Source organism: Symphalangus syndactylus, chromosome 19 (genome assembly GCF_028878055.3).
Source record: "Symphalangus syndactylus isolate Jambi chromosome 19, NHGRI_mSymSyn1-v2.1_pri, whole genome shotgun sequence".
NCBI classification, from domain to species: domain Eukaryota; kingdom Metazoa; phylum Chordata; class Mammalia; order Primates; family Hylobatidae; genus Symphalangus; species Symphalangus syndactylus.
Window position 1 is genome coordinate 42,454,063 of NC_072434.2, and position 12,296 is coordinate 42,466,358.

The following is a 12,296-nucleotide window of genomic DNA, read 5'->3' on the forward strand; positions in this document are numbered from 1 at the left end:
GAGCCAGAACTCCCTGAGAGAATTGCCCTCGGTCATCCTCCCCCATCCCCCTGGGTGAGTCATCTGTCTTACCACAGAACTCCAAACAGAAAGAAGACTCTCCTTAGATGCTGGTGGGGGTGGCGGGGCTGTCATTGGCGGGGACCCCCAAACCCCCTTCTCCACCTCACACCCAGATCCTCACCGATGTCATTCATCAGGCCCCGGAGTCGCTGGACAAACACCCCCACCTCTGCTTCACTCATCTGTTCCCGCTCCTTCAGGTCTGCACCTGCAGATGGCGAGGGTTGGTACCAGCCCTTAGGAAAATGGCACTTTACGGAATCCCAGGTGGTTAAAGGATCCAGCAAAGAAGACTTGAGGACAGGCAGCCAGCGAGGAAGGAGAAACACGAGGAACCCGGGCAAGGAAGTCAAGGGAAAAGAGGAGCATCGAACAAGGAGTTGTGTGACACAGCAGAAAGGTGAACTGGACTCCATCAAAACGGAAACCTTCTGTGTGTCAGAGGACACTATCAATAGAATACAAAGACAACCCACAGAAATGGCTGAGTGCAGTGGCTCATGCTTACAATCTCAGCACTTTGGGAGGCTGAGGCAGGTATATCACCTGAGGTCAGTAGTTCAAGATCAACATGGTGAAACCCTGTCTCCACTAAAAATACAAAAATTAGCCAGGCGTGGTGGCGGACACCTATAATCCCAGCTACTCAGGTGGTGGAGGCAGGAGAATCACTTGAACCCAGGAGGTGAAGGCTGCAGTGAGCTCAGATCGCAGCAACTGCACTCCAGCCTCGGTGACGAGCAAGACTCCGATTCAAAAAAGAAAAAAGAAAAAAAGAAAAGACAACACACAGAATGGAAGAAAATATGTGTAAATCATATATTTGATAAAGGTTTAATATCTAGGATATATAAAGAACTCCTCCAACTAAACAACAAAACAACCCAATTCAAAAATGGGCAAAGGGCTAGCTAGGCTCAGTGGCTCATACCTGTAATCCCAGCACTTTGGGAGGCCGAGGTGGGCACATTACCTGAGGTCATGAGTTCGAGACCAGCTTGGCCAACATGGTGAAACAGTGTCTTTACTAAAAATACAAGAATTAGCCAGGTGTGTTGGTGGGCACCTGTAATCCCAGCTACTAGGGAGGTTGAGGCTGAGGCAGGAGAATCGCGTGAGCCCAGAAGGCAGAGGTTGCAGTGAGCCAAGATCGTGCCACTGCGCTCCACCCTAGGTGACAGAGTCTCAAAAAAAAAAAAAAGGAAAAAGGACTTGAATAGACATTTCTCCAGAGGAGATATACAGATAGTCAATAAGCACTTGAAAAGTTGCTCAATATCATCGTCATTAGACAAATGCAAATCAAAACCACAATGAGATACTACCTCACATCTATTAGAATGGCTTTTAAAACAAACAAAACAAAAAGTTGGCATGGATGTGGAGACATGGAACCCTGGTGCATTGCTGGTGGGAGTGTAAACCCATGTAGCTGCTGTGGAAACCAGTTCCAAAATGTTAAACAGAATTACCACACAATTCTAGTCCTAAGTATATACCCAAAAGAGTTGAAAGCAAGGACTCAAACAGATACAGTCCCTCCTTATCCGTGGGGGACTGGTTCCAGGACCCCTCAGATACAAAAATCCATGGATGCTCAAGCCCCTTGTATAAAATATTGTAGTATTTGCAATATGACCTATGCCCATATATCCTCCTGTATACTCTAAGCCAGGGGTTCCAATCTTTTGGCTTTCCTGGGCCACATTGGAAGAATCGTCTTGGCCTACACATATAAAATACACTAACGCTAACGGTAACTGATGAGCTAAAAAAAAAAACACACACACACACACACAAAAAAAAAAAATCTTATAATGTCTTAAGAAGTTTACAAATTTGTGTTGGGCCACATTCAAAGCCGTCCTGGGCCATAGGCGGCCCAGAGGCCAAGGGTTGGACAATGGACAAGCTTGCTCTAAATCATCTCTAGATTACGTATAATACCTAATACAATGTAAATACTATGTAAACTGTTGTACTGTGTTGTTTTTATCTGTATCATTTTTTATTGTTGCATTGTTATTTTTGTCATTAACATTTTCAATCTGCGGTTGGTTGAGTCTGTGGGTGCGGAACCTGCAGATGCAGAGGGCTGATGGTACTTGTACACCAATGTACTTGGGGACATTCTTCACAGTGGCCAAAAGTGAAAGCAACCCAAGTATCTATCAACAGATGATTGGGTAAACAAAATGTGGTATATATACAATAGGATGCTGCTCATTACAATAGAATGTTACTCCATAGAAAGGAATGGAGTTCTGACACTCGCCACAACTTGGAGGAACCTCGAGAACATGTTAAGTAAAATAAGCCAGGCACCAAAAAACAAATACGATATGATTCTACTGGTATGAGGTATTTAGAATAGATAAATGCATAGAGACAAAGTACTATAGAGGTTACCCAGGCTGGAGGGGAAGGGGGAATGGGAGTCATTGTCTGAACAGGCTGAGTTTGTTTGGTATGATAAAGAAGTTCTGGGAATGGATAGCGGTGACATTGCACAACATTGTGAATGTACTTAATGCCACTCTGAATTGTACACTTAAAAACAATTAAAATGGTAAATTTTGTGTTACTTATATTTCACCACAATTTCTTTTTCTTTTTTTTTTTTTTTTTTGAGATGGAGTTGTGCTCTGTCACCCAGGCTGGAGTGCAGTAGCATGATCTCAGCTCACTGTAACCTCCACCTCCCAGGTTCAAGCAATTCTCCCGTCTCAGCCTCCCGAGTAGCTGGGATTACAGGCACTGGCCACAATGCCCGGCTAATTTTTGTATTTTTGGTAGAGATGGGGTTTCACCATATTGGTCAGGCTGGTCTCGAACTCCTGACCTCAGGTGATCCACCCACCTCGGCCTCCCAAAGTGTTGGGATTACAGGCGTGAGCCATTGCACCCGGCCCACAATTTCTAAAATATGTAAGTAATAAGAAAATTAAAAATTGACGCATTTTTACAGGCAGAGTCAGCAAGGTCCAAGAAGGCTGAGAGGTCAAAGGTCAAGTAAAAGAGAACGGAAGTGAGCACAAGATACAGTGGCATGCAGGTGGGTAAGCGCCTTGGCGGGAAGAGTGACCGTGGTGGGGTCCTCAAAGGCCAGATGCAGGGGTGAGCAGGAGTAGGGGGTAAATAGACTCTTCCAGTCCTAGACTACAGGAAGTCAGAGCTGGGAAAGCCTTTGGAATCTTTGATTAGTTCCAGCCCTTCTGTGAGAGATGGGGAAACTGAAGCTCAGAGAGGGGCAGGAACTAGCCCAGGAATTCTAGAGCTAGTTGAGGCAGACCTGAGCCTCATGCAGCCCCTTCCTTCTCTGTGCTTAGCTGGGAGAGTGATCAAAGCTAACAGGAGAGAGCAGGTATGACATGACCTTCACAGAGGTCAGAGATGGAGCCAAAGGAAGAGGCCAGGGTAGGGTAAAGACCTCAGGCAGAGCAGCTGGGTCAGGCCGACTGGTCTGTGCACTTGTCAGCGCAGACCTCAGGCCGGGCACCCTGACCCTGACCGCTCAGACCTAAGGGCTGAGCCACCTCCCCTTGAAATCTCCTGAGCATCATGCTACCCCTTTCCCATCCCTCCACAGTCTCCTCCTGATCCACAGTGGCCCCTGTCGGCCTCTCCCCGACCACCGTCTCAGAGTCTGTTCTCAGCTCAGCTCTACTGGCAGCTGACTTGCTTCTTGTGGGCCTGGTGTACGTTTTTCCTCCAATCTCTAAAATGCAAGTTCATGGTGCTTACCCAGTTGTGAGGACCAAATGACACAGGGACAGTGGAGGGCTTTGGTGACAGGGAATGAGACCCTATTGGTAGGCAAAAGGGCATAGAGTTCCATCTTGGCCACTGACCTTATGAGCATCTTTGGGCTCCATTTTCTCTTTTTTTTTTTTCCCAGGCTGGAGTGCAGTGGTGCAACCTCAGCTCACTGCACCCTCTGCCTCCCGGGTTCAAGAGATTCTCCTGCCTCAGCCTCCTGAGTAGCTGGGACTACAGATGCCTGCCACCACACCCAGCTAATTTTTGTATTTTTTAGTAGAGAAAGGGTTTCACCATGTTGGTGAGGCTGGTCTCGAACTCGGGCCTCAAGTGGTCTACCCACCTCAGCCTCCCAAAGTGCTGGAATTACAGATGTGAGCCACTGCACCTGTCTTGGACTCCATTTTCTTATTTCCCCCGTGAAGGGTCAGAACAAAGCATGGCATAGCCGAAATAACTAGGATCTAAGGGTTAGAGAGACCAAGTTCAAACTAAAGTCTATCCTACCTCTTACTAGCTATGTGATCCTAGGCAATGGAATTTTCCTCCCTGAGTCTCTGCATTCACATCTGTAAAATGGCAACAATGAGTCCCATGCTGGAGCTAATCTAAGGTTTCCCCCAACCCCTGGAGGCTGGTGGGCACGCTGCAGAGCCCAGATGGGGGCAGGAGAGAGAACCTACCTGCACAGAACACGCCCTTCACTCCACTTCTGAAGAGCAGGACACGCACCTGCCAGTCCTCCCGCAGCTGGGCCAGACTTTCCAGCAGCTACAGAGGACACCCAGTTAGATACTGCCAGCCCATCCCCAGCCCACCCTGGTGCCCGCCCTTTCTTACCTCACTGACAAAGACATTCCCCAAGGCATTGCGGGCAGAAGGTCTGTTCATCAGAATCTCAGTGATCCCTGTAAGGAGTCAGGGCAGCCACGGGAAAGCAGCTGGCTCTGCCTAATCCTGGGCTGCGGGCTGGGGACTGGAGGCAGGAGGCCTGGGCTCTGGGGAGCCTCTGCCCCAGATGACCAGAGTGACTTGCCACAAGTCATACACTCAGGCGGGCCTCAATTTTCCCAACCATAAAATGGAGAGAAAAACCCTTGCTCTTTCTGCCTCAGAGAGAAAGTGGAAGGGCTTGTAAACTGTGGAGCAAAATGGGGAGAGGAACAAGAATGACCACCACAGTAGCCCTTGCCTGCTTCTGCTGTTGTTAGACAGACACACACACACACAAGCACACATGCACCCATGTACCTTCTTTAATTTTACAGCTCCCTCCATATTCATCTTTTCTTTTTTATTTTTGGGCGGGGGAGAGTTTTGTTTTTTTTTTTTTAAGACAGGGTCTCAACTCTGTCACCCAGGCTGGAGTACAGTGGTGTAAACACGGCTCACTGTAGCCTCAACCTCCTGGGCTCAAGCAATTCTCCTCCCTCAACCCCTGAAATAGCTGGGACTATAAGCATGCGCCATTACACCTGGCTGATTTTTGTGTTTTTGTAGAGACGAGGTTTCGCCATCTGGCCCAGCCTCGTCTCAAACTCCTGAGCTCGAGCAATCTGCCCACCTCGGCCTCCCAAAGTGCTGGGATTACAGGTGTGAGCCACCATGCGGCCTCAATCTTTTCTTCACAGCAGACTTCTTCCTCTAGAGTTTGAGGAGTTATGATAAGGCAAATACCCTTATAACCACCACCCAAATAAAGAAATAGAACTGTGCCGGCCACCTCAGAAACCCCACCACACGCCCTGACTCAATCGTAGCTCCCTCCTTCCCCCTGAACAAGTAACGCTCTGACTTATAGTAATCACCTCTGTGTATTTCTTTATAATTTTTTTTTTGAGACAGAGTTTCACTCTTGTTGCCTCGGCTCCCCACAACCTCTGCCTCCCAGGTTCAAGCAATTCTCCTGCCTCAGCCTCCGGAGTAGCTGGGATTACAGGCATGTGCCACCACGCCTGGCTAATTTTGTATTTTTAGTAGAGACGAGGTTTCTCCATGTTGGTCAGGCTGGTCTCGAACTCCTGACCTCAGGTAATCCACCCACCTCGGCCTCCCAAAGTGCTGGGATTACAGGTGTGAGCCACCGCACCTGGCCATTTCTTTATAATTTTATCACCCAGGTGTGCATCCTTAGGTATCATAGTTTAGACTCGCTAATTTCTAAAATTGCCATGTATCTTTTAAATCCTGGTACAATCCCCACATGCTCCCCACAACTCTGTCTTTCCCTCAGAGATTATCTGTGGAGGAGCCTGGGGCATTTGATCTATAGGTTTTCTCAAAGCCTGGGTTTTGCTAACTGCACAACCACGGTGACAGATCAATATGATCCTCTGTCACAAGAAATTAGCAACTAGCTTTCTTTCTTTCTTTCTTTCTTTCTTTCTTTCTTTCTTTTTTTCTTTTCTTTTCTTTTCTTTCTTTCCCTCTCTGGCCCAGGCTAGCTTCCTTCCTTCCTTCCTTCCTTCCTTCCTTCCTTCCTTCCTTCCTTTCTTTCTTTCCCTCTCTGGCCCAGGCTAGCTTGCTTCCTTCCTTCCTTCCTTCCTTCCTTCCTTCCTTCCTTCCTTCCTTCCTTTCTTTCTTTCCCTCTCTGGCCCAGGCTTGCTTGCTTGCTTGCTTGCTTGCTTGCTTGCTTCCTTCCTTCCTTCCTTCCTTCCTTCCTTCCTTCCTTCCTTCCTTTCTTCCTTTCTTTCTTTCTTTCTTTCTTTCCCTCTCTGGCCCACGCTGCAATCTACTCGGTTTGCTGCTGGCCGCGCCACGGACTGCCTGGGACTGCCGGCGCGCGCCACCGCTGCCTGCCTTTTCTCCTTTGGATGCAGGCACGCGTTCGCCATCTTGGCCACGCTGGTCGCCGGCTCCTGACGCCGACTGCTCTGCCCGCCTCAGCCTCCCGTGGTGCTGGGACTACAGACGGAGTCTTGCTCACCCAGTGCTCGGTGTTGCCCGGGCTGGAGTGCGGTGGCGTGATCTGGCCTCGCGGCAGCCTCTACCCCCCGGCCGCCTGCCTTGGCCTGCCAGGGTGCTGGGATTGCAACCCCTGCGCGGCCGCCGCCCCATCTGGAAGGTGGGGAACGTCTCTGCCCGGCCGCCCCGTCTGGGAGGTGAGGGGCGCCTCTGCCCGGCCGCCCCGTCTGGGAGGTGAGGAGCGCCTCTGCCCGGCCGCCCCGTCTGGGAAGTGAGGAGCGCCTCTGCCCGGCCGCCCCGTCTGGGAAGTGAGGAGCGCCACTGCCCGGCCGCCCACCGTCTGGGAAGTGAGGAGCGCCTCTGCCCGGCCGCCCACCGTCTGGGAAGTGAGGAGCGCCTATGCCCGGCCGCCCACCGTCTGGGAAGTGAGGAGCGCCTCTGCCCGGCCGCCCACCGTCTGGGAGGTGAGGAGCGCCTCTGCCCGGCCACCCACCGTCTGGGAGGTGAGGAGCGCCTCTGCCCGGCCACCCACCGTCTGGGAGGTGAGGAGCGCCTCTGCCCGGCCACCCACCGTCTGGGAGGTGAGGAGCGCCTCTGCCCGGCCACCCACCGTCTGGGAGGTGAGGAGCGCCTCTGCCCGGCCACCCACCGTCTGGGAGGTGAGGAGCGCCTCTGCCCGGCCACCCCGTCTGGGAGGTGAGGAGCGCCTCTGCCCGGCCACCCCGTCTGGGAAGTGAGGAGCGCCTCTGCCCGGCCACCCATCGTCTGGGAAGTGAGGAGCACCTCTGCCCGGCCACCCATCGTCTGGGAAGTGAGGAGCGCCTCTGCCCGGCCACCCTGTCTGGGAAGTGAGGAGCGCCTCTGCCCGGCCACCCCATCTGGGAAGTGAGGAGCGCCTCTGCCCGGCCACCCCGTCTGGGAAGTGAGGAGCGCCTCTGCCCGGCCTCCCATCGTCTGGGAGGTGAGGAGCGCCTCTGCCCGGCCTCCCATCGTCTGGGAGGTGAGGAGCGCCTCTGCCCGGCCGCCCCATCCGGGAAGAGGTGAGGAGCGCCTCTGCCCGGCCGCCCCGTCCGGGAAGAAGTGAGGAGCGCCTCTGCCCGGCCGCCCCGTCCGGGAAGAAGTGAGGAGCGCCTCTGCCCGGCTGCCCCGTCCGGGAAGAAGTGAGGAGCGCCTCTGCCCGGCCGCCCCGTCCGGGAAGAAGTGAGGAGCGCCTCTGCCCGGCCGCCCCCGTCCGGGAAGAAGTGAGGAGCGCCTCTGCCCGGCTGCCCCGTCCGGGAAGAAGTGAGGAGCACCTCTGCCCGGCCGCCCCCGTCCGGGAAGAAGTGAGGAGCGCCTCTGCCCGGCCGCCCCGTCTGGGAAGTGAGGAGTGCCTCTGCCCGGCCGCCCCGTCCGGGAAGAAATGAGGAGCGCCTCTGCCCGGGCGCCCCATCCGGGAAGAAGTAAGGAGCGCCTCTGCCCGGCCGCCCCATCCGGGAAGAAGTGAGGAGCGCCTCTGCCCGGCCACCCATCGTCTGGGAAGTGAGAAGTGCCTCTGCCCGGCCGCCCCGTCTGGGAAGTGAGGAGCACCTCTGCCCGGCCGCCCCGTCCGGGAAGAAGTGAGGAGCGCCTCTGCCCGGCCGCCCCGTCCGGGAAGAAGTGAGGAGCGCCTCTGCCCGGCCGCCCCGTCTGGGAAGTGAGGAGCGCCTCTGCCCGGTCGCCCCGTCCGGGAAGAAGTGAGGAGCGCCTCTGCCTGGCCGCCCCGTCCGGGAAGAAGTGAGGAGCGCCTCTGCCCGGCCGCCCCGTCCGGGAAGAAATGAGGAGCGCCTCTGCCCAGGCGCCCCATCTGGGAAGAAGTGAGGAGTGCCTCTGCCCGGCCGCCCCATCCGGGAAGAAGTGAGGAGTGCCTCTGCCCGGCCACCCATCGTCTGGGAAGTGAGGAGCGCCTCTGCCTGGCCACCCACCGTCTGGGAAGTGAGGAGCGCCTCTGCCCGGCCGCCCCGTCTGGGAAGTGAGGAGCGCCTCTGCCCGGCCACCCACCGTCTGGGAAGTGAGGAGCGCCTCTGCCCGGCCACCCACCGTCTGGGAAGTGAGGAGCGCCTCTGCCCGGCCACCCACCGTCTGGGAAGTGAGGAGCGCCTCTGCCCGGCCGCCCATCGTCTGGGAAGTGAGGAGCGCCTCTGCCCGGCCACCCACCGTCTGGGAGGTGAGGAGCGCCTCTGCCCGGCCGCCCCGTCTGGGAAGTGAGGAGCGCCTCTGCCTGGCCACCCCGTCTGGGAAGTGAGGAGCGCCTCTGCCCGGCCACCCATCATCTGGGAAGTGAGGAGTGCCTCTGCCCGGCCGCCCCGTCTGGGAGGTGAGGAGCACCTCTGCCCGGCCGCCCCGTCCGGGAGGAAGTGAGGAGCGCCTCTGCCCGGCCGCCCCGTCCGGGAGGAAGTGAGGAGCGCCTCTGCCCGGCCGCCCCGTCCGGGAAGAAGTGAGGAGCGCCTCTGCCCGGCCGCCCCGTCTGGGAAGTGAGGAGCGCCTCTGCCCGGCCGCCCCGTCCGGGAAGAAATGAGGAGCGCCTCTGCCCGGGCGCCCCATCCGGGAAGAAGTGAGGAGCGCCTCTGCCCGGCCGCCCCATCCGGGAAGAAGTGAGGAGGGCCTCTGCCCGGCCACCCATCGTCTGGGAAGTGAGGAGCGCCTCTGCCCGGCCACCCACCGTCTGGGAAGTGAGGAGCGCCTCTGCCCGGCCGCCCCGTCCGGGAAGAAGTGAGGAGCGCCTCTGCCCGGCCGCCCCGTCCGGGAAGAAGTGAGGAGCGCCTCTGCCCGGCCGCCCCGTCCGGGAAGAAGTGAGGAGCGCCTCTGCCCGGCCGCCCCGTCTGGGAAGTGAGGAGCGCCTCTGCCCGGTCGCCCCGTCCGGGAAGAAGTGAGGAGCGCCTCTGCCTGGCCGCCCCGTCCGGGAAGAAGTGAGGAGCGCCTCTGCCCGGCCGCCCCGTCCGGGAAGAAATGAGGAGCGCCTCTGCCCAGGCGCCCCATCTGGGAAGAAGTGAGGAGTGCCTCTGCCCGGCCGCCCCATCCGGGAAGAAGTGAGGAGTGCCTCTGCCCGGCCACCCATCGTCTGGGAAGTGAGGAGCGCCTCTGCCCGGCCACCCACCGTCTGGGAAGTGAGGAGCGCCTCTGCCCGGCCGCCCCGTCTGGGAAGTGAGGAGCGCCTCTGCCCGGCCACCCACCGTCTGGGAAGTGAGGAGCGCCTCTGCCCGGCCACCCACCGTCTGGGAAGTGAGGAGCGCCTCTGCCCGGCCACCCACCGTCTGGGAAGTGAGGAGCGCCTCTGCCCGGCCGCCCATCGTCTGGGAAGTGAGGAGCGCCTCTGCCCGGCCACCCACCGTCTGGGAGGTGAGGAGCGCCTCTGCCCGGCCGCCCCGTCTGGGAAGTGAGGAGCGCCTCTGCCTGGCCACCCCGTCTGGGAAGTGAGGAGCGCCTCTGCCCGGCCACCCATCATCTGGGAAGTGAGGAGTGCCTCTGCCCGGCCGCCCCGTCTGGGAGGTGAGGAGCACCTCTGCCTGGCCGCCCCGTCCGGGAGGAAGTGAGGAGCGCCTCTGCCCGGCCGCCCCGTCCGGGAGGAAGTGAGGAGCGCCTCTGCCCGGCCGCCCCGTCCGGGAAGAAGTGAGGAGCGCCTCTGCCCGGCCGCCCCGTCTGGGAAGTGAGGAGCGCCTCTGCCCGGCCGCCCCGTCCGGGAAGAAATGAGGAGCGCCTCTGCCCGGGCGCCCCATCCGGGAAGAAGTGAGGAGCGCCTCTGCCCGGCCGCCCCATCCGGGAAGAAGTGAGGAGGGCCTCTGCCCGGCCACCCATCGTCTGGGAAGTGAGGAGCGCCTCTGCCCGGCCACCCACCGTCTGGGAAGTGAGGAGCGCCTCTGCCCGGCCGCCCCGTCCGGGAAGAAGTGAGGAGCGCCTCTGCCCGGCCGCCCCGTCCGGGAAGAAGTGAGGAGCGCCTCTGCCCGGCCGCCCCGTCCGGGAAGAGGGGAGGAGCGCCTCTGCCCGGCCGCCCCGTCCGGGAAGAAGTGAGGAGCGCCTCTACCCGGCCGCCCCGTCGGGAAGAAGTGAGGAGCGCCTCTGCCCGGCCGCCCCGTCCGGGAAGAAGTGAGGAGCGCCTCTGCCCGGCCGCCCCGTCTGGGAGGTGAGGAGCGCCTCTGCCCGGTCGCCCCGTCCGGGAAGAAGTGAGGAGCGCCTCTGCCTGGCCGCCCCGTCCGGGAAGAAGTGAGGAGCGCCTCTGCCCGGCCGCCCCGTCCGGGAAGAAATGAGGAGCGCCTCTGCCCAGGCGCCCCATCTGGGAAGAAGTGAGGAGTGCCTCTGCCCGGCCGCCCCATCCGGGAAGAAGTGAGGAGTGCCTCTGCCCGGCCACCCATCGTCTGGGAAGTGAGGAGCGCCTCTGCCTGGCCACCCACCGTCTGGGAAGTGAGGAGCGCCTCTGCCCGGCCGCCCCGTCTGGGAAGTGAGGAGCGCCTCTGCCCGGCCACCCACCGTCTGGGAAGTGAGGAGCGCCTCTGCCCGGCCACCCACCGTCTGGGAAGTGAGGAGTGCCTCTGCCCGGCCACCCACCGTCTGGGAAGTGAGGAGCGCCTCTGCCCGGCCACCCACCGTCTGGGAAGTGAGGAGCGCCTCTGCCCGGCCACCCACCGTCTGGGAAGTGAGGAGCGCCTCTGCCCGGCCGCCCCGTCCGGGAAGAAGTGAGGAGCGCCTCTGCCCGGCCGCCCCGTCCGGGAAGAAGTGAGGAGCGCCTCTGCCCGGCCGCCCCGTCCGGGAAGAGGGGAGGAGCGCCTCTGCCCGGCCGCCCCGTCCGGGAAGAAGTGAGGAGCGCCTCTACCCGGCCGCCCCGTCGGGAAGAAGTGAGGAGCGCCTCTGCCCGGCCGCCCCGTCCGGGAAGAAGTGAGGAGCGCCTCTGCCCGGCCGCCCCGTCTGGGAGGTGAGGAGCGCCTCTGCCCGGCCACCCATCGTCTGGGAGGTGAGGAGCGCCTCTGCCCGGCCACCCATCGTCTGGGAGGTGAGGAGCGCCTCTGCCCGGCCACCCATCGTCTGGAAAGTGAGGAGCGCCTCTGCCCGACCACCCATCGTCTGGGAAGTGAGGAGCGTCTCTGCCCGGCCACCTATCGTCTGGGAAGAAGTGAGGAGTGTCTCTGCCTGGCCGCCCCGTCTGGGAAGTGAGGAGCCCCTCTGCCCGGCCGCCCCGTGTCTGGGTAGAAGTGAGGAGCTCCTCTGCCTGGCCGCTCCGTCTGGGAGGTCTACCACGGAGGCCAGAAGCAATGTGGGGGCTGGACGTGGTGGCTCACGCCTGTGGTCCCGGCACTCTGGGGGGCGAGGCGGGTTGATCACTTCGGGCTAGGAGTTCGAGACCAGTCTGGCCAACTTGGCGAAACATGAAGAATACAACAGACAAACCAACCAACCAACTCAATGACAACAAAACAGGTCTACCCTGGAGTCATACTCTAATTTTTTCTATTTTCCTCCCTTTCTGATCCTTTATCCCACTTTCTTTTTCTTCCTCTTCCTTCTCCCTCTTCTTTGTCAAATAGAGGATTGAGTTATTATCACTGATCCATATAAAGTCCCTC

At 58.7% G+C, this 12,296-nt stretch overlaps 1 protein-coding gene across 13 annotated transcripts in view; it reads right to left on the bottom strand.

Annotated features, from left to right (window-relative positions):
• The window catches only part of ECHDC2 (enoyl-CoA hydratase domain containing 2), a 35,510-nt gene that overhangs the window by 12,672 nt on the left and 10,542 nt on the right, over positions 1–12,296 (bottom strand). For 9 of the 13 annotated variants that reach the window (XM_055235257.2, XM_055235269.2, XM_055235267.2 and 6 more), the window contains exons 2-4: positions 4,663–4,730; positions 4,506–4,593; positions 185–271 (exon numbers count right to left, since the gene is read on the bottom strand). In XM_055235257.2, the coding sequence (XP_055091232.1) occupies positions 185–271; positions 4,506–4,593; positions 4,663–4,730 (243 nt within the window). Of the gene's footprint in view, positions 1–184; positions 272–4,505; positions 4,594–4,662; positions 6,184–12,296 lie in introns of all 13 variants that reach the window. The other 4 variants (XM_055235261.2, XM_055235263.2, XM_055235258.2 and 1 more) reach the window with 4 other exon arrangements.